Consider the following 22,039-nt stretch of genomic DNA (forward strand, 5'->3'; position numbering starts at 1 on the left):
TCATTGGGAGGCTCTATTGCTCAGCCCCGACCCGGGGACACAGATCAAGCTCCTCCAGCTGGCTGAAGACGCCGCCGCTGCCCAAGGGATAGCGGCCGCCGTTTAAGCGGGGGGCGACTTCGGGTCGCTCCTCTATATCCGCTGGAAATAAAGTTCCACCACCACCACCACCACCTGAGGATCTTTAAGGTGCACTGACATCGCACAGCACACTGGTGGCGTTGGGGAGAATCTGTTCTCGCTTCGGCGAGCGCGGCTTCGGCCGCTTACTGTTTTTTCAGCAGCGTACGCTCCGGCGGACGCAGTTGTTGCTGCGGCGCGCGTCTTTTCTTTCCTTTTTCTCTTTCCTCTGGTCTTTTAACTCTCCTGTATTTGCACGTGGCAGCGGTGGTGGCTTGTCTCGAGCCAGTAGGCAGGCCCGTGGTATTTCCTTTTCATCCTTCTCTCAGTCACAACAACAGCACAGCACACGGGCGCCTTCTGCGTTTCGCCTCCATCTAAACGCGGCCTTCGCGGTCGCGATATCGGGTTCGAACCCGGGTACTCTGTCTCAGTAGACGAGCGCCTTAAAGGAGCACTGAAGAGGAATCTGAACTTGTATTTTTACCGCTGGAACTCGATCTACACGTTCCGAGCGTTCTTGGAAACAGAATTATTGCCCTGTGCGGCCGATTTCCCTAATTTAAATCGGATTAACGTCCGGCTCCCGCCTTTTTTTAATTCCCCGCGAACGGTGGGAGGAGTGGACCAACCTTTCAGCCAGACCCGTGGCGGCTTGCCGCTTTGCCATCGGCGGAGTGATACGTAGTCATCGGCGAAAGCAGAGAGTCCAGTATTTTTATTTCCGTGGTCTTCTATGTAGCCTCTGACCAGATCTATTTATTCACGGAAACCTAAAAGAAACAAAATAAAAACAACAGCAAAGTCGCCACGCGACTGCCTGAAAGGCACTCCGTGCGTTGGTCGACCCCTCCCACCGTATGCGGAGAATTAAAAAAAAAGGTGGGAGCCGGATGTTAATTCGACTTAATCAGGGAAATCGGCCACACAGGGCAATAAATCGAGGTATCTAAAAATGCTCGGAACGTGTAGATTGAGTTCCCGCGGCAAATGGACGAGTTCAGATTCCTCTTCAGTGCACCTTTAACCACGGAGCCACTGCGGCGCATTACTCGTTCGATATTGGTAACGCTCGATACTCATACGCTGCCTCAACGTTTTGCTCTTTTCAAGCGAAAAGCTTCGCTAGGCTAGTCAACGCCGCGCTTCGCGGGAGCCGGAGGCCAGATTTGCCACTTCTGCGCATGCGCGAAACCGAGCGACGTCACGCACGGCGCAGATGGCCGCCGCTGACTCCGTCGCCTGACCTTTCGCCGCCGCCGCGCGTTACTGCGCATGTGCTTCGCCGCTTCTCCTCCTCGCCACCGTTTGACCTTTCGCCGCAGCCGTGCCTAGTGCGCATTTGAAAGGAGGGGTATGTAAGGCGCGCTGCCCATAGAACAGGCGCGGGGAGGTGGTGACGAAGCGCGGCTACGGCCGCTTATCTGTTTTTTCAGCCAGCGTCCGCTTCGGCGGACGCGGTTGTTGCTGCGACGCGCGTCTTTTCTCTCCTTTTATGCGAAGCATATTAACGTAGGTTTCGGGCCTTCGCGCGACGCCCGGCGGTGGCCACCATTGACCTTCAAGTAGGTCACGTGATGACGTCACACCGGCTGCAGATGGGGCCTCATATCGCGCCGTCGGTCGCCTCCCGGCGGTGGCCACCATTGACCTTGAAGTGAGATCACATAATGTGACGTCACGTGATGACGTCACACCGGCTGCAGATGGGGCCTCATATCGCGCCGTCGGACGTCGCCCGGCGGAGGCCTCCACGCTTCGGTTCGCGCCGTCGCGCGCGACGCGGCGGCGGCGCCACCATCGCTGCATCACGTGATATGTGACGTCACGCCAGGGATGAGGCGGCGCGCGCCCGCCGTCGCGTCAGTCTCTGTGCCCGCAACCGCGCCAGCGTCTTTGCGCCGGGCGTGTATGCGGTCAAGATGCCTCCAAACGCTAAGGACATGCTTCGCATCCACTGGGCTTAACCTTGATAAGCCTCCAATTTTTTTCTCTTTCCTCTGATCTTTTAACTCTCCTCTATCTGCACGTGGCAGCGGTGGTGGCTCGGCTGGAGCCAGTTGGCAGGCCCGTTCGCTTTCCTTTTCATTCTTCTCTCAGTCGCAACACATAGGACAGGCGCGTGCGATCGCGGCTTCGGCCGCTTATCTGTTTTTTCAGCAGCGTCCGCTTCGGAAGCGGTTGTTACTGCGACGCGCGTCTTTTCTTTTTCTCTTTCCTCTAATCTTTTAATTCTCCTCTTTCTGCACACGGCAGCGGTGGCGGCTCGGCTCGAGCCAGTAGGCAGGCCCGTGCAATTTCCTTTTCATCCTTCTCCCAGTCAAACAACAACAGAACAGGCGCATGGAGGAGGTGGTGACGAAGCGCGGCTATAGCACTATAGCGCGGCTACGGCCGCTTATCTGTTTTTTCAGCCAGCGACCGCGACGCGCGTCTTTTTTCTTTTCTCTTTCCTCTGATCTTTTAACTCTCCTCTATCTGCACGTGGCTCCGGTGGTGGCTCGGCTGGAGCCAGTTGGCAGGCCCGTGCAATTTCCTTTTCATTCTTCTCTCAGTCGCAACAACAACAACACAACAGGCGCAGACACTCGCCATGGAAGGAGAACAGTAAGACGGGGCAGAAACACTGATCCAGAAGTGGTAGCTTGGGAGTTGGCTGAAAAAATTCAGGGGGCACTTTGGCTCTCTAAAGGGCTGCAAGGCGAAAGTATTTCCTGGCGCACTGTTTGTTTTTATTTACAGTTTATTTTTTCATATTTTGTTTTTTCTTGGTTTTTATTTTTGCCCCTTTTATTTTTATTGTTTTTATTTTTATTTTAATGTCTTATATTTATTTTGTTTTTATTTTTGTTTGTTATTTTTCTTATTTTTCCTTTTCTTGACTTTATTCCTTTTATTTTATTTATGAAACCCATGCATCCACAGATGCGCCTTTATTCATGCTCGAACCTTGAGCCTTCGTGGTAGTGTCTCCACTTCAAATGCCAAAGGCCCTGATTCCCACCCTCGGCGCAGTTTCTTTTTAAACAGTGACGCCGAAAGGCGGACAAATCTGCCGACGCGTCTGTCGACACCGCTGCCGACGCGTCTGCTAACGACAGTATGAGGCATTAAAGGCTTTCGCCTTAAAAGCAGCGAGAGCTTTTCACTATATCCAGGCTTAATCTTAGCTAAGCCGCAGCCATTTTTTTACGTTGCGTTTTCTGACTGGAGATATATATATATATATATATATATATACAGTATTGTGCATCTTTATGTGAAGACTTGAAAATGTTCTCGCCTGAACCGCTGGCTCGTTTGCACTGAAACTGCGCACAGAGCTTACGTGTTCTGATAACTTTTGTCCCGTAGCAAGTTTAACAACTGCGTGGTTCAGCCGCGCAAGATGCAAACCCCTAACCATCTGCACCGAGAACGATCAACCGAAAGCCAGCAGCGCTGACGCCATCTCTTGTCTGCAGAGGAAAGCGCCACAACGCGATAGGCGCCAAGCCGAGCGTTGCTAGATGCACGGGTCCTTTGATGGCGCCACCGCCGCCCTTCACGGAAACCCTGTGGTGGCGGCTCTCGGTTCCGCAGAAGAGAGAGCCTCATACCCCCAAATGAAGCGACCTCCCTAGTAGCACAGATTGCTGCTGGAACATTGCAGCAATATTACCTTTTTAGGTTGCATTAGTGTCCTCCTTTGGCAATATCAAGACAACATACGTAAAAAACGTTGCTGCAACATTTTTCGAGATGTTGTGTCCACATATGTACAACATTGCTGCAACATTGCCACAATATATGTTTTGTAACATTACTGTAACATTCTTGAAAAGTTCAACAACCCTGCACAAGCATGCAGGCCTGGCAATTGGTAAGCTTCACAACACATCATAACTCTTTGCAAGGACCAACGAGAGCGACCGACACTTCAGTTCCACAAGGCAGTACAACATGCAACTCATGCACTCACTCCCCGCAGGGAGGCGTCTGCTGCATGCAGACGTTGGTGAGTGGCGGCACCACGGGGTTAACCCGAGCATCCGCAGGGGGATGATGGTGAACAATGCGTCACCACGGACCCGAGCATCCGCGCTTAGCCGTGCGGGGCATCGCCGTGTCCGGGGAAAAGGGGATCCTGGCGGTTGAGCCGATGCCGAGCGTTTGGACCCTTAAGGCCCCTCGGCGGAGGCAGCACACCACTTTGGCCCCAGCTTCCTGTAGACGGCACCTCCGGCCTGACCCCACCGGGGGAAATCGGCAGTCGCCTTTTCCTGTCCTCCCCTGTATCTTTCACTTTCCTATTTCCTTTCTTACAACTTTCCTGTATCCTCCTCCCTTCTTAGTTTTTTCCTCTTTTTCCTGGCGGCGAGGGTTAACCGTGTGTGACCAACTACCCTGAGTTGAGTCATATTAGGTTATAGTTAAGGTGTACAGCTGTCGTGGGCAGGACTTGCTTTCAAGTTCCTGTCGCGTCCCCTTGTTGGACTCCATGGTGGGTGGCTGGCACCATGACCGAAAAACATTTATGGCTCCCCCCCTTTCCAAACCAGATTGCCCTCTCAAAAGAGGGCGGACCGATGTGACTGCTGAATACATCCAGAAATCTAAAGTGACTTTCACCAAATTCCATGTGCTCCACAGCGAAGCGACAGATAAAACTGCCCGAACGATACCTCCATTCTTGGTAGCGAAAAGCCTGACCGATGCCTTGGGCACAGGTTACAAGCTAAAAAAAATGCCTACTGGCGACCTCCTTCTGGAGCTTAAAGACAACGGCCAACTCTCCAAGCTCTCCACCATATTGTCAGTCGGGCAAACCCCAGTCTCAATAACTCCACACCGTTCCTTGAACAGTGTCCGTGGTGTCATTTCCGAAGCAGACTTTGTCTGCCTCACTGAGGAAGAAATCCTTGAGGGTCTCAGGGACCAGAATGTTACAAACGTGCATCGTATTAAAATAAGGAAAGACGACAAGGAAATCCCGACGAAACATAATGTTCTGACATTCAACTCTAGCACACTTCCAGACTCTATCGAAGCAGGCTACTTGAAAATAAATGTACGTCATTACATACCGAATCCACGAAGGTGCTTCAACTGTCAAAGGTACGGACATGGGTCACAGAGCTGCCGTGGCCACAAAACGTGTGCTAAATGCGCCTCAAAAGACCATGCTTCTGAGAACTGTGAAGGAGCAGCAGTTCGCTGCGCAAACTGTGAAGGCAATCATCCCGCATATTCTAGATCTTGTCCTTCTTGGAAGGCTGAGAAAGAAATAATCACAATGAAAACAACACAAAATATAACTTTCAAGGAAGCAAGACAACTCTACCACGCAAAGAACGCCTTCACGTTCTCAACAAAAACTAGCTTTGCTGACGTGGCGCGCAGGGGCGGTGCACCACGCAGCACTCCGGCATCTGCCCAGGCCACCTGCACGGAGCCTGTGGCAGTGCCATCAATGCCCCAGGTAGAGACAGCCAAGGCTGCTCTGCCATACAAGCCAGGGAGTGCCGACCCACGGGCCAGCATCCCGCAGGACTTCCCCCCGTCGGGGGAGGCCCGACACCAACACATCCGCGGCTTCGCGGTCCTCCAGCACCTCTAGTGAGGTGATGGATACAACTCCCACTCCACCCGCTTTGCAGCGGCGGACCGGCTCTCTCGAGCGACGAAAAGATAGAACCCCGGTAACGGGCCCAGAACAGTAAATTTCTTCCGTTCCATTCACACCCAAAAAAACAAACAAACGACATTTGTGGTTCAATGGAACTGTAGAGGAATGTTGAGGAACTACAGTGATATAACACATATTCTAGGGTCAGTGATGCCTCTAGCTCTATGTCTCCAGGAGACCAATCTTGGTCCACAACATTCAATTATCTTAAAACATTATACAACTTTTAGGCGTGATCGTGAACATGCAAATAGACTCTCGGGAGGAGGAGGAGGAGGAAAACTTTTATTTCTATTTACAGTGAGAGGTCGATGGGGCGAGCCGGAAGGGCCCGCCCCTTACAAACACTAGGAGGGATCCCTAGTCCGGGATCCCTGTAGCTTCCGCAGCGGCCCGGGCTCTAGCTACCAATCCCTGTTGGGCATGGAGTTCGGAGCAGCCGCGCAGGGCAGCTTCCCAGTCCTCTCGAGTGGGGTGGAGGTGGGGTGGGTAGGCAGGATTGGAAGGGCATGCCCACACCATGTGGTAGGTGTCCGAAAACTCCTCCTCACAGTGTGGGCACGCGCCCGAGAAAGAAGAATTGAAGTGCGGCGTCGCAATCATCATCCAAAGCGGCGTCCCGGCTCAAGAAATCAAATTGAAAACAAAACTTGAGGCGGTTGCGGTTAGCGTCATCAGCTACAAAACCATAACAATATGTTCTGTATATCTTTCCCCCCACATCACATTAACATGCCAAGATCTAGAAGGCCTGATCGATGAACTGCCGGAGCCATTTCTGGTAGTTGGCGATTTTAACGCTCACTCTCCGTTTTGGGGAAGCGAACGCTGTGACTCTAGAGGCCAAACAATCGAAGATTATATACTTTCGAATAATGTCTGTCTTTTAAATACGGGAAAAGCCACATTGTGCTGTCCAAGCTCAGCAAAAATGAGCTCTCTCGATTTAGCTTTCGCATCACCATTACATTTTAACGATTTTAACTGGGATGTTTTAAATGACCCCATGGGCAGCGATCACTTACCTACTGTTGGGACTGGGAGTCCGAGCCAGGAAACGGTCGAGGCGACGGTGAGTAAAAGGACGTTTATGTACAGTATGTACAAGGGCTTTTACATGATACAAGGGCCAAGAGCACCACGGGCGAGCACAAAGAAGAAGGGCGGCCCCGGCGGCGAGCGTAGCTCCGGCGTGATGGCTCTTCTGCTGCCCGTCTGCTGCTCGGGTCCAGCGCGGCTCCGTTTTTATAGCCGCTGGTAACGGTTACGGCAGCCAGCCGTTCAAATCCTCCAATCACTGGCCACCGTTCAAATTAGACCAATGGTCGAGAGCCGGCGAGCGGCGGAGGAGTTCGCACCGACGGAGAGGAGGAGAGGAGGAAGGGTCCGTGTCGGCGCCGCGGCGGCGGGATGAGTCACGCTGCATGTCGCGACTTGTCCGAGAAAGTCTGGGCCTGCTTTGAGCGTCGGCGAGCGCGCAGCGCTTGTTTAGACAGGCCCGCCAGCGAAATGTGGGCGCCGGCACGACACTACCTTCATCAGGCTCTCATCGTCCACTCCAATCATCCCCACAAGGCCACGGCGCTGGAAAATTCAGCTCGCCGACTGGTCACATTTTACAAAAAGTGCCACTCTGGAAAAGGAATTTTGTGACCACCTCAGCACAGATGAAATTAATGAGAAGTTTACTGAATGCATAATATCGGCCGCAACACTCGCTATACCACAAACAACAGGACTTGCACAAAAGAAACACAAAGTATGGTGGACAAAAGAATGCACATTAGCAAAAAACAACAAAACAAAGCCTGGAGCGCTCTGCGTCGATATCCCACTGCAGAGAAGTTACTTACCTTTAAGAAGGCAAAAGCCAGAGCGCGGTATGTGCGAAGAAATGCAGAAAAAACCTCTCGGCAGAAAAATGTCTCCTATATAAACAGCTCAACAACATCAAAGAAAATGTGGGAAAAAGTTCGTAAATTTACTGGTGACCATACCCCTTTCACATTTCCTCTGTTGACAGCACCCGGGACACAAACATCTTTAGAAGAACAGGCCAACATATTGGGCGAGCATTTTGCTGAGATCTCAAGCTCATCCAATTACACAAACACATTTCAGAAACACAAAGCAATAGCTGAAAAACAAAAATTCCCATCCGGAGCAGGTATACATGAGGATTACAACCAGCCTCTCACACTGCAAGAATTAAATAAGGTATTATCCTCTGGAAAAAAGACAGCACCAGGACCAGACAACGTGCATTATGCTATGCTTGCCCATCTCTCCGAGGCTGCTGTAGAGGCACTGTTAAAATTCTTTAATAAAATCTGGATAACTGGAAATATACCTGACGAGTGGAAAAAAGCAGTCATAATACCTTTTCTCAAACCCGGAAAACCACCAAGTCCTAGCAGTTACAGACCAATAGCCCTCACCAGCTGCATTGCTAAATCTTTCGAAAGTGTAATAAACATTAGACTGACCTTCGTACTTGAATATCGGCAACTATTAGATACACACCAATGTGGATTTAAGAAAACATGCTCGACCACAGATCATCTTGTCCGCCTAGAAAACACCATCCGGGAGGCGTTCATCCACAAGCAGCACTGTGTTGGGGTCTTCTTTGACCTGGAGAAGGCCTACGATACTACGTGGAAGTTCGGCATCCTCCCTGACCTAGCAGAGCTAGGTATCCGCGGCAGGATGTTGAACTGCTTGAACGACCTCCTGGCTATAGTGTCATCCTAACCTACTTATGGACACGATGCTGCAATGTTGGAGTATAACATAATAAAACATTGGCTACATTTCCATAACGTTCTGGCGACATTTTGTGCTACTAGGGCTAGGTTCCTCAATCTCGGTGCAGGCGCTAACGGGTTTGCATCATGCGCGGCTGAACCACCTAAGTACCGTTGTCAAACTTACCTCGAGCCTAAAGTTACCGCAACACACAACATCTCTTCGCAGTTTCATCGCAAACAAGCCAGCGGATGAAGCAGGAAAATTTTTACAAGTCTTCATGATAAAGATGCGCAGCAAGACGCCTGCAGACTGGAGTATGCCCAAACCCAGTACTAAATAAGCATATCCGATCAGACTGCGGAGACGATAAATGTAAAAAGTGTGGGGCGAGAGGAACCCTCGACCATATAAGCTGGGAGTGCCCTTACTCCCCAGGCAGAGCGCAAAACATTAGCAGTAGGGAAGCCTGGGAAACCTGGAGCTCGGACCCTGAGCTCCAACTCACCGCCGTCAAACTGGCAGAACAGGCCGCCGGCGAAACCAACCCAGGCGGTGTGGTCCTTATCTGTTGGACAATAAAAGTTTTCAACAACAACAACAACACGTGCTACCATGCAATTCGCAGGAACCGCAGCGTTCACGCTGCTCGTGTCGTTCGCATTAGGCTAGTAATACGAATGCACTGATAGGTTGAGCGTTCATCACTGCAAACTAGTCCAGCGGAGGGTGGTCAGAATGTGGCGGGGCAGGTACGTGGTTGTTGCGCGCGGTTGTTGCGACGCGCGTCTGTTTTTTCAAACTCTTTTCTCTTATGTCTTAATTCTCATCTATCTGCACGTGGCGGCAGTTGCGGCTCAGCTCGAGCCAATCGGCAGGCCCGCGCAATTTCCTTTTCATCCTTCTTTCAGTCGCAACAACAACAACATAGTCCAGCGCATCGTCAAACGCTCGCAGATCCCCAGGCCGAAGCGACACGGTCGAAGAGAGCGGTTATCGCGGAGCGATGAGATGAAGTGTTTGCTTTCCGACCGTGAGGCATGGGGAGACCGTGTAGTGCGGTGCAGTACGGTTAGTGCTGGCCCGAAGACCGTTGTCTAGCGCAAGCGGAACAGCCTTTCGCGCGTCCGAACACGACCGTTGCGCAGGCGTAGGAGCGAGCGCCGTTCCTCAAGGTCGCGAACCCTCGCCGGCGGGGGCGAGGGCGGTGCTCTGCCGGCGACGTCATGACGGAGGAAGGCGATGGGAGATAGTGGGGTGGGGCGCCGTATGTGAGTCTCGCGTCGCGCTCAGCGCTTGAAAGAGGAAGCGGCAGATTGCCTGCCGCCTAGCTTTGCTAGCTGAGTGTTTGTAGCTGTGACGCGACTCCCCTTACCGCTCTTCGCCTCCTGCCGGGGCAGAATCGGAGCCCTTAGCGTCACCTGCTGGGCAGTTGCGAGCGCCGGTGCTCACACATGTCGACGTGCCGGCACGTTGCCTCGGTGTGGTGAGTGCTTGTTTGCCGTTCGTTCTTAGCGTTTAGTGCGTGGACGCTTTTCAGTAACTGCAGGACTGGTTGCGGATCCACTAAGCCCATTTGTGCAGCTTATCCTCCGCAGATCTAGTAAATGTCGGCTGCCTTTGCGCGTATTGCGTAAAAAGTATACGCATGATTTTCGTGTCCCCTCGCATTTTACCCGTTTATAAGGCGCGAGCTGTATGCACGTCTGGCATGCATACAAATGGTAAAATTGCGTCCTGGATGTTTCGAATGCTCGTATATCCCAGGTACGACCACAGACTAGGATATTCGGTCCTGATTCGGATATCCCTGGGATAAGGTGTTTCACTGGGCACTAAATCGAAAGACGTCGCTTGCAAGTCGTTTCGAAGATTATTTTTATAAGAAAAAGAGGTACGTATTGTACCAACTACTTCATAAGGAGACCCCAGATATGTGTGATATATCTGTACCTCAGTCCTTTCGACCTATGAGAAAACGCATTATATTTGGAAATTCATATAAGTATTACGAGGCAATTAATTGACTTGTGGAAAAGGCTCGAAGTTCAAAAGTTTTCGATTTTTTTCCCTCGCTAAAATGAGTCGCGCCGAACTACGCTTGTAAAAACATAGAACCCCACGGTGAAAAATAAAACCACGCTAAATTGTTTGTTGATCGTTCTATATTAACCAGTACGCAAAAGTATGGTATGCAGATGCACCGTTGTACGTAGTTATACCGGCACTTGAGGCAAGCGGGACATTTTGTTCCGACTCTCCTAAAATGGGTTAATAACTGTACATTTGTGATGTAGTTTTGAACGGCTGAAACAGTGTGTCGTCATTTACAAAAGTTTCTGTGTAACGGGGTGCTGAGGAGTTTTCCCCGTGTGTCGTTGCGAGATTGAACATTCTAGAGTTACTGTATATGCTTTTATACCAAGAGTACGTACCTTTGATAGCATATGCAGTTACTCTAGAAGATTCCCTGGAGGATGAAAGTTTTTATCACGTCGTCGGGGACTCATATTGTCAGTGTCTACTAGAGTTCCGATGTAAGGCCCGCTTGCAATGTCAGTTGCCTGGGAGCTTTAGAAAAGAACGGTGTGAGAGTGACAGCACTTGACCTGCGATGAAATCTACTCTGTGGTGCCGTTGTGCTTGCATGCACCGGACGATGCCGCACTCTGGTTTTCGCCGCACAGTTTTGTTTGGTGAGCTCGGGCGTCAATTGTAATTTTCAAGTTGAGATTACAAGGAGAAATAGAAAGCTCGTCAATGAGAAAAGAAAGTATCAAAGTACTATATATAGACACCAAATTTTATTTCATATTTTGTTTTTCAAATGATGCTTTAGACAGAATACCGCATCAACGATAGCTGTGACGTGTATGTTGATGTATAGGTCACGTGACGGACGAAAAAACGGCAATATAAATGCTGATACATTGTTTTAATTCACTACAGCACTTAAACCAGACTGCTTCAATACCTGTAATTGTAACCAACGACGCATCAGCAGAAATATTGCCGTTTTTCAACATCAACTACACGTCACAGTCATCGTTCGGTTGTCTAAACATAAAGAAAATTGAATTATAAATTATTTAGCGGTTGTAGGCGATTACCACGGGGTGCACTGTATATACCAATATCTAGCGCGTCGTTTTTGAGAAGAACGCATGCAAGCAAAAATTTGGTTGTTGTAGTCCTTGAAGCGGCTTGTTTACTCGGCGAAGTGCAGCTGTTTGTAGCGAACAGTTATCGGGAGCTAAAAAAAAAAAACAAAGCGGAGCGCAGAAAATAAAGGACGGCAGAATCAGTTGAGAAAATTTTGTGATTCTGAAAATTTAGTTATGAACATATGTGTAGTGGTTAACGTCACTAGTTTCACTCATTTGCCGTCCTCCGCTCAGAATAGAGTCAACCTTTCTGTTCTTGGCATGATAATCCTTATCAACACTGTTCAGTTGTTCTGCACGGTGAAGCTGTTGAGAAGGTTCTAAATTCAGATTTCTTTTATGCGCACAGATAGACGACCCAAAAAGACAAGGTAGACAGGACGGAGCTCCGTCCTGTCTACCTTGTCTTTTTGTGTCGTCTATCTGTGCGCATAAAAGAAATCTGAGTATGAACCAACTAGCCCCACAACGCATATTACAGGTTCTAAATTCTTTTCACACTGATAGCGTAACTCGCTTCCACAGCTTGGCGCGCTTCCTAGGAATATGTGAGAGCACTCTGGTGGGTGCAGAAACGAATACAGAATGTGCAGGCGTGGTGGCGCCTGTCATATCGCCGCCATGGACACCTCGGCAGTCAGCGCTCGCTGGTGTGTTTAGGGGCCCGGTTCGGTTTAGTTTATGGGGTCTAGCGTCCCAAAACGACTCAGGCAATGGGGGACGCGCCGTAGTGGAGGGCTTCGGATAATTTTGACCACCTGGGGTTCTAACATGCACTGACATCGCACTGTACTCGAGCCTCTATAGAATTGCGCCTCCATCGAAATTCGGCCGGTCTTCTTGTCAGGTAAGGCGCGTGAATTAAATCAGTTCCACTGCTGCTCGACTGTTCCCACGCTGCTGAAGCATTCCTGTACGCGCGTCTACCTGTAGGGGACGATTTTCGCTTTCCTATGGCGTACTGTATTTACCTGGGTAATTTGCACTTTCTTTTTTACTTTGAGGATTATAGATACAAAATTTTTGCTTCTTTCAAACGATGCGTTAGACAATGGAATACATTGAGCACACCGTGGCATTCGTCTGCGACTGTTAAATAATTTATAATTGAATTTATTCGTGACGTTGTTTCGGCTTCGGTTTCAAGGCTGCTGTGACTTTGATGTTTGCTTCGGGTGAGGAATGAGAAATCTACTGTATATTTGCTGATGAGTCGTTTTTTGTCACTGCAGATCTATAAAGAGGCTGGCTTAACTGTTGTAGTCAATTAAAACTAAGTATCAGCGATTATGTTCGCGCTTTTGTAATCCACCACGCGGCCTAAGCGAAACTACGTCTTTTGTACAGAAACAGCAGGACGGAAAATTCAATTATAAGTTACTTAGCGGTCGTAGGCGAATACTACGCGGTAATCCATGTATTTAATGTTTAACGCACCATTTGACAGAAGAAAACAGGCAATAAAGTTAGGTGTCTGTCGTCCTTTAAAAGGAAGTGCGTGCGCATATTATATATGCCAAGATTTCGTGAGCACGTCCTAAAATAAAGCTATGCAAAGGTCATAACACGCAATGTATACCGTGTTTTGCCGCGTATAAGTCGACCCCACAACTCGCACCCCTGTCCAGCCAAAAAGAAAGTTGACTCAAATATAAGTCGCACAGCCTCCCGCCCCGCCTCACGTTATCTAAGCTGTGAGGCGATTGCTGTTCCTATCCTGTGGCTAAAATTTGCACTGTGTGTGAGCTACTTTTTTGGCGCGGATTGAGTAGGAGCGATTGGCCCTACCAAACGCGTACCTTATCGCCACATGTAATTCTTGCTTCCGGAAGTCTCGATGAGCCGCAGGACGAAAATGGGAAGAAAGTCCGAAAGGTGCAAGGTGCCACTCAAGGTTTGTCGCAACGAAATATGCTTGTTCTCTTTGGTTGGTTAAACTGGTTTTCGAGGAAAGGAAATGGCGCAGTATCTGTCTCACATATCGGTGGACACCTGAACCGCGCCCTAAGAGAAGGCAGGAAGGTGGGAGTGAAAGAAAAAAGAGGTGCAGTAGTGGAGGTCTCCGGAGTAATTTTGACCACTTGGGGATCTTTAACATGCACTGACATCGCACAGCACACGGGCGCCTCTTGCGTTCCGCCTCCATCGAAACGCGGCCGCCGCGGTCGGGTTCGAACCCGCTGGTACTCCGGCTCGGTAGACGAGCGCCTTAACCACTGAGCCACCGCTGCGGGTCACTTTGGTTGTATGGGTAAATATATTTTGGGCACGGACTTAGTCTGTCCGAACAGGCGAGCTAACTTTGGCAGCGTTGTCTGCTATATATGAAACGGAGCATAATTCCACGCGGGATGGCATACAACGCGTGCGCAGCTAAAAGCAAGTAACGTGGAAAAAACAATCGTAAAGCCAGCGAGGCATATGGAGAGAGAACGCGATAAAACGGCGTCCTCGCGTGAGGCCCGGCTGACTAGCGGCCACGGTGCTAGCGGCAAACCGAGCAGCCAACGGTTCGGTATAGTTTCGGATTCGGGCGCGACGCACGCTCCGGAGGCTACCGGAAGTTCGCTCTCGCAGCAGGTCGAGGCACGCTGGTTCTGGTGCCTGGCTCTCTCGCTCAAAAAAGCCGGTCGTGCTCGCCCCTCGCATTTTGCACACCAGGGCTCCTTGACCTTGCCAGTGTCCACTCAACTTTCGCGCTCGTGCTGATCTTTCCAAGCCTGCTCTGAGCGCATCCGCCGGGAGGCCGTAAAGTACTGGAGATAAGTTTTTTTTTTTCTGTAGATAAGGGTGATAAATTGGGGGTGCGTAGATTACGCGAGCAAATACAGTAATTTACTTTATTCGACCTGTACACTTAGCGACTTGCATATGGAAGTCTGTGTCGCTCGGTAGCGAATTCATAACCATTCTCGAGTTTCTCAGCTTTGCACCCGTTGTTTCGTCGAGTGAACGGACCCGAGTGGCGTTTGTTGAAGCATTTAAAAATGTAGAATCAAGGAATATCTGTATCTTAATTACTGCAGTAGCGTGAATGGTCGTTTTATGCTCCGACTTAATGCATTGATTGCGCGATTTATTTTAGTAGATTTTTGATGTCAGGTGCTAATTTGTATTTATTGTAACCGCAGTATATGAGAGTGCATTACACGAGAAGAGAAAGCGCAAGGTAAATATCTGTTTTAAAGAAAGGCGCTACGTTATAATGTGGGGGAAAAAAATCGCTATTCATAATTTAGAACATGACAACACAGTGCGGCCCCGCCGCGGTGGCTCAGTGGTTACGGCGCTCGGCTACTGACCCGAAAGACGCGGGTTCGATCCCAGCCGCGGCGGCTGAATTTCGATGGAGGCGAAATTCTAGAGGCCCGTGTGCTGTGCGATGTCAGTGCACGGTAAAGAACCCCAGGTGGTCGAAATTTCCGGAGCCCTTCAATACGGCGTCCCTCATAGCCTGAGTTGCTTTGGGGTGATAAAACCCAATAAACCAATAAATTAAACAACACAGTGCGATATTTATGCCCGTGAGGCCTATGCAAGAATGTGATCATGGTGTGGACAAGAAACTGTACAACGTTAACAATACAGAGCATAGTCTGCACCGCTACTGTGCAGCGTGAGTGCAAACGCGCTGATTGTTCCCGACGTGGCCAGCGTGCCCGCAGCTCATGGGCACAGGGCTCCACCTCTGGTGCATTTTTTATTCAATGTGTACATAAACATCATTGTTCTTATCTACCAAGAAGCAAATTTCATAAACTATGCTTGTTTATGAAATTTATGAAGTGTTTTTTCTCAATAAATACCAATACAAGCCCCATTAGTAAATGAGACAATTTCCTAACTCATCTTTCAAAATGGAGCCCGGGCAACATTTTAAGTAAACTAAAAAAAACACCACCGGCAATCTTTAAAACAGGAGGTATACGTGATTCCCATTGACCCACAAGATTTTATACAGCTCAGAAAATGTACATATTGCTGACTCTTTAAAACTACTTTTTACTGACACACTGGAATGGGGTGCTCATGTGGATTTTATGCTTCAGAAACAAAGCTGCATTACAGGTATAATAAAACTATTTGGTACATATTACCATCATCCAAACTGATAATTTATAATGCAGAGTTTGCCTTATATGTAAATTATTGCCATCTTCTATAGGGCACGTCGGTTTCTAATCTCTCAAAAATACTACTAGCGCAAAAAGTGATAAGACAATGTAATAACAAATATAACAAATTTAAAACAGAATACACCCAAATATAATGCACGCAGTCAATACAAATGGTATAATCTACATCCAAGAACAAATTATTGCCATCAAATGATTGTGAACACCTTTCCACGGCTATTAAATTTTTAAATATCGGAATTGACATCCAAACCTTGACACCATCGACACTCACCTCTCTTGACAAAAGTATCATTTAAATCGCCCTGGTATACTGTAACCACATTAATTTGTTTTTTGAAATGCTTCTATTCGAGCAAAGAAGGGAAGGGGAATGAGGGGCTCGTTATAAATATGACAGAAGCCAACAGCCACAGAAACCAAGGGGCACAGGGGATTTTTAATTAATTTATTTATTTTGTGGTGTTGATGAATTTAGAATATTACTGAATATGTTATCGCTTAAAGGTAATTGATTAGAAAAGCAGAAGAAAAAACAACCACATGCCGCCGGTGGGATCCGAACCCACGACCTCCGAATTACGCGTCCGGTGCTATATCTAAAGGGGGGCCAGGTACCACTCAAGCTGCGAAATAGCTGCTTTTACCATTGGGCCCTCCCATTTGCTTGTAAGTGGGCCCAAATAAATGAATGAGTGAATGAATATGGGACTCTAAGGGTGATCTGCACATGCAGTAGCGGTGGCTGTACGCAGTGTGCTAAAAGTCTTACAGAAGTTTTTAGGTTACCTAGTCGTAAAGACTCATTACAATGCACTTTAAAAATTAAATGCGCCACTGATACTTGATGCAGATCCCGGAAGCAGGTCGATCTCCACACCCACTTCCAGTGTCAGCAGCGCCCCCTGTGAAGGCTTTTGAGCTGCAGTCACCTCTTTTCGCCATGCCTTCTATAACAGAGCCCACAGCGGGTGTGCCTTCCAGAGTCGTAAGTATCATCATAATGCTAATCAACTGGGGTTCGTCTGTCCCTGGCAGAACAGCAGCATTTGTCAGTGGACTCCAACTGGTCCTGTTCCTGGGAAACGGCCACGGCCACCCAGTGCATAATACATTATTCAATTTCATCTCCACACAATTATATGCCGGCCTCAGCAATAATTTTCCTGTGTCTTTTCCGCATTGCATTGCTATCCAAGATTTACGTGTAGCTGCTTTTGACTTCCGCTAAGATGTTAACTCGAATTTGTTCTGTGATGCTCACTACTACTCATTTTCTGCCTCCTTTTGTGCTACCCCCTTGATCATTCTCACAGCTCCCAACTCTATAGTTTCGACCTTTAATACATGAGTCGAGAATTAAGTTTTCAGCTGAAGCGATATCTATAGATATCGCTTAAGCCATGTATATAAACAGGAAATCTACAGGAATATCAACAATATACGTAACCTATCCCAATTACAGGACAGAACTCCAAGTTACCTTACAAGACACTTCGAGGATTGGTCAGTACCAATGTCATGTTCAAGTTACGGGAAACAGTGCCTTAAGTACACAATACCAACGCTTTTGAATTATAATAATTCGGCCGATTTTGACCTCGTCACGGCGACCTACAAGGACCTCCGGCAGATGTAGTTGGTTTCTATGTAATGTTATCTAGCCTTGCTGTTGTTTTCTTTTGGATTTGTAGCAGTGAGTTCCGCTGTTGTTTTCTGCTTTTTTTTGTTGTTATTTTCTGTTGCTGTCGTTTACTATGAGTACTATATCTGTATCACATTAAATATGTGTGTATATGTTTGGATATCAAGAATATGTAACGTGATGCCGCCACTCTGCCGAAATAAGGGATTGTAGACCCGTCTAGCTGTCCAAGGACAGCTTTATTTTCTGCAATCTCCCCCGTCTGTATTTGATGGAAAATAAAAGATTTCATTTCAAGTCCCATTTTACCCCGTTCATTGCACCTCGCCAATCAGATTTCTTTAAAAAAAACTTGAGGGGAAACTTAAGCTCCTCCGTAAGGTTATGACGCGATGGCGTTAATGGGCCCCTTCAGCATAATGCCCAGTGGGCACTGAAACTCCCTTGGACGTCTTGTGGACGTTTAAGACGTCCATGGGACGTCGAAGATAATACCAGTGCCCATTGGGATGAGGTCCTCTTTGCACAAATTTCGCCTGGGTTCTGCATACATGCCCAGATATGCGGAATTGGTCATTTTATAGTTTACATTCATTGATCGCGGGGAGTCCCCATTCCACTCCTGGCGCAGTGGTGCAGCGGTTGAGCTATGCGCCACTGCCCTGGCTTGTGGCTGTTTCAAACACAACCCTCAATGGGGCTTGAGACACAGGTTGCTCTTCCTGAGCAACGTTTCATGACTAATAATTCACTGCCACTTGATGCGATAGGTAGGTTGGGATTACATCACAGGGTGATGAGAACTAGGTGGCTGGCGAGCCACTTGCTTTTTCACTGACAATGCTGCCGATGACACTGCATTTTCTACGAAAAGAGAGCCTTAACAGTACTGCGTTAAAATTGAGGTAATCCCGACTTTCACCTTAAGAGGCGCCTTCAGGAGAATGTAGCTCACCGGCATAAAAACCGCAAGGCACAAAATGATATGGCAGGTATCTTAAACTTAATACTTTTATTTTCAACGTCTTTTATAGCGCTTTTTTGTCCTTTCTTCAGCGTGAATCCTACGAACCCTTTGTCCTGAAAGTACAGATAGTGGGAGTATGAAAAGGAACATGGGAGCGCATGGCCTCCGAGCATCGTGAAGCGCTGCCATCGAGATGTGACGAGAATTGGCAGCAAAAGCACATGCCCAGCAAGCACGGGCACCTGCTCTTCCCATGCACGTGCTGGTGCCACCCACTCTCACCGGCTGTCGGGTCTAACATTTTGCAAAGCGCGGACGCCAAGCGCTTCTGTTTCCCCTTTCATGTTGATGCTACTTATACCTGTAAAGGTTTTGATTTTGAGGAAACCAAATGACTCAGTAACTTTCTCGCATATCTCGGTGGACACTTGAACCGCGCCGTAAGGGAAAGGATAAAGGAGGGAGTGAAAGAAGAAAGTGCCATAGTGGAGGTCTCCGGAATAATTTCGACCATCTGGGGATCTTTAGTGTGCACTGACATCGCACAGCACGCAGGTGCCTTTTGTGTTTCGCCTCCATCGAAACGCAGCCGCCGCGGATGGGTTCGCTCAAGTAGTCTCAACACACTTACTCATCTGTGTGTTATTGGTTTTGTTGTATCAAGTACTACCCTCACGAATGAAGTCCTTCTTGTCTCGGCCTCCCGTTTTCACTTGCAGATCAACATGATGAAGTTCTTTAACAACCCTGTGCTTTCGGATGCGGAGTTCGTGGTTCGCACCGGAAACGAACCTATCCCAAGGACCATCAGCGTGCACAAGCAGTTCTTGGCCATGAGGAATGAGGTGCTTTATGAATTATTTTTTGAACGCTGCCCGGGGGACACGAAGCTCTATGTGGACGACTTGCATCCCGATGGCTTCCAAGGATTGCTCAAGTGAGTCTGTGTTTCGGGCATATTGTACCTGGCGTTAGCCAACCGTCAGAACTAGCAAACAGGCATTCAGGTACAGGTCTGAAAAGGTTTTCAGTTACTATAAATGTGCGCCCTTTGTCAAAAACTTGAGAGGCCAGAGTGTTTACTTATGGGCCATGCCGTATGGCTCGTTATGCAGCCCAGTCTTCCAGATCTTTTCCATCTAAAAAGAACTCTCGTCCTGCACCTTCGAAGGTTGAGATTTCCACAGATGTTCCAAGATTCCCACTACTCGGCGTAGAAGCCAACTCCCTGATCTAAACTTTTGACAAAGGCTGTACAAAATATGCATTGAGAGACTCGTCTCACTCGCCACTGTGTCTCATATTGCTGCCCCGCGTTGCACTATAGAATCCTGGCTGTTTTTTAAGGAATGCAATTTGCTGAACTGGCCATGTGGTGTGCGATGCCAGTACATGTTACAGAACCCCAAACGGTTGAAACCCTCCACTGCAACGGGGACTAAGCGTTAACACGATCACAATGTTTGCTATTTTCTGTTCATAGTTACGTGCTGTTAACGTTGTCCCCAAATGGTCTGTACTGCACAGGTTCCTCTACTCCGGCACCTTCTGTGCGACTTCTTTCGAAGAAGCTATGCTCACCCGCGTAGCTGCCAAGCAATACAAGGAACTGGGCCTGGAAAGCGCATGCTCCGAGTACATCACTAAGCATCTGACCGTGGACAACATCTGTCCTCTCCTGGACTGCTTGAACACCAGGGACGTCGGGCTCATTGACAAAGCAGCCATTGCGATGCTGAAGAACAGCGGCGCTGCTGTGCTAAGCTCGGACACGTTTTTAGATTCACATGATACAACCATGCATGTCATCTTGGACGTGGTGGCTGGCGTACCTGAGAACCTCGTGGTCAACGCCTTGTGGCAGTGGGCGCAAAAGAAGTGCGAAAGGGAATTGTACGCCGACGGAACCGTGTTGGAGGTGAAGACAGCGATGCGGCCATTCTTACCCCAGCTCCGCCTCTTGGCTCTCACTGGGGACGAATACATCGATGGTATTGGCTCGTGGGACATACTGAGTGATAGCGAGAATTACGCCATCCTCGAGAACATCGTCGCTCCTGGGTCGGTGCTCCTTCCGTCTTGGGTGAACACTGACAACACTGCTCGTTGCCAGTTCCAACGTCACTACAGAGCTATGCCTCAGGAACTGCAATCCAAGCTGACATTCAGGTCTGGTCAAGAGTGATGCCGTCATGATGAGCAGTGGCTGTTTCGCATGTGATGTTCAGTGAAGTGCAAAACTGCACACCCTAGATGGAAGAATCCAATAAAAAGGAACATCTTGCTGACCTTGTGTGGCTTCCAGTTACCACAGTTATCAATTGATACCAACAGTACATAGGAACATTTCCAGACGTCTTCAGTGCGATCGATATCGGACATATCCCAGATAATATATAGGCACATACAGTTCAGACGTGAAGCTCATGTATCCATCATTAGTAGGCTAGAGATCGGTCCTTAAAGGGCTCTGAAAGGGGCTCTAATAACGTTGGGATATGCCTGGGATGTTAAAGCACTCCGTTTCACGAACATTGTCCAGCAAGAATTTTTTTCGTTCGCTTTATAGCAGCTGTGTTATCTGTAGTCAAAATATGAATTTCAGCGTGTTCGCATCTTTCCCTCTCCTCTCATCATTTTTTTTCATGCTGGAAGGTGGGCGCTCCCCGCTGGCCCCGCCTCCGGGGGCGGAGCTTCCTGACCCGCCGGAGCTTATTGGCCACAGCCGTGGTAGCTGCCTGATGTCAGAAAGAATCTAACCAACAGCCAACAGTCAACTTGTACCAGGTGTCCCAGCTAAATGTAACCAAGCTTTTAAAAAACACAGGGTGTCCTAGCCGTCTGAAACCAAATGAGGGTTGTTTAGAGTCGTGTGACCTAGTCTGCAGTATTTTTTTCATTATTCAAGGTTGACTAATTAGTTAAGCTTAATTAACTAACTTTTTAATTACTGACTTGAGGAACAAAGTGTCCATGGAAAAGTTGTAGATGGCTTTGAGAAACAGCTTACTGAGACATTTGCAGCAAAGTAATATTTACGTAAAGTAGTTTTTTTACCGGCCTTTAACCACAACCCATGCAATAAGAAAAAGCTTCCACATGACAACTGTGCCACTTCAACGTCCCAAGACGCGCCTTAAAGAATAAAATCCATTTTTTCTGAAGTCCTCTCCTCGATGAGACTTTGGGTGCACATTGGGGCAGAGAAGTCAGCGAGCAGCTGGTCACGTGACAACTTTCTTTTAAGGCCAATAAATGAAGCAACGTAAATCGTAACTTGACGGAAACAGCACTACTAGCGGTTTTTCGAGGTGATCTAAAACTGATGCAGTGACTAAGCGAGTTGATGTGCTCTCCTTGGAAGGTGTTCCAGAGCCCCTTTAATGTGAGAAATGCCTGTTTAGCTCACATATAATCAGATGTGTGAACAATCAGATCCTTATTGATCTAGCAAGTCAAAAACGCTTGCTATGGCGGAAGGTTTCATTCATAACTTTCACCTCTAGCGCACACCAGACGTCGAGTGAAATAAAAAGTCAAGTGTGCTTGTGATCAGCGCTGCCTCTTGGCAACTGATGAAAGGAGTGAAAA

General features: G+C 48.4%; 1 protein-coding gene across 2 annotated transcripts; it reads left to right on the forward strand.

Moving 5' to 3' along the window:
• The first annotated feature begins 9,816 nt into the window (after positions 1–9,816).
• LOC149332986 (BTB/POZ domain-containing protein 1-like) lies at positions 9,817–20,736 on the forward strand. Of its 2 annotated transcripts, none has more exons than XM_089558519.1 (4): positions 9,817–10,022; positions 16,690–16,824; positions 19,168–19,385; positions 19,976–20,736. In XM_089558519.1, exons 2-4 carry the CDS (start codon positions 16,780–16,782, stop codon positions 20,631–20,633), a joined length of 921 nt encoding a protein of 306 aa, XP_089414645.1. In that variant the 5' UTR covers positions 9,817–10,022; positions 16,690–16,779; the 3' UTR covers positions 20,634–20,736. The 2 variants fall into 2 exon arrangements, with proteins under 2 accessions (XP_089414645.1, XP_089414644.1); XM_089558518.1 differs by lacking the exon at positions 9,817–10,022 and adding an exon at positions 13,509–13,594.
• The last annotated feature ends 1,303 nt before the right edge of the window (positions 20,737–22,039 follow it).

The sequence above is a fragment of the Amblyomma mixtum genome, chromosome 8, assembly GCF_055824585.1.
Source record: "Amblyomma mixtum isolate Tamu chromosome 8, ASM5582458v1, whole genome shotgun sequence".
Taxonomy (NCBI): Eukaryota; Metazoa; Arthropoda; class Arachnida; order Ixodida; family Ixodidae; genus Amblyomma; species Amblyomma mixtum.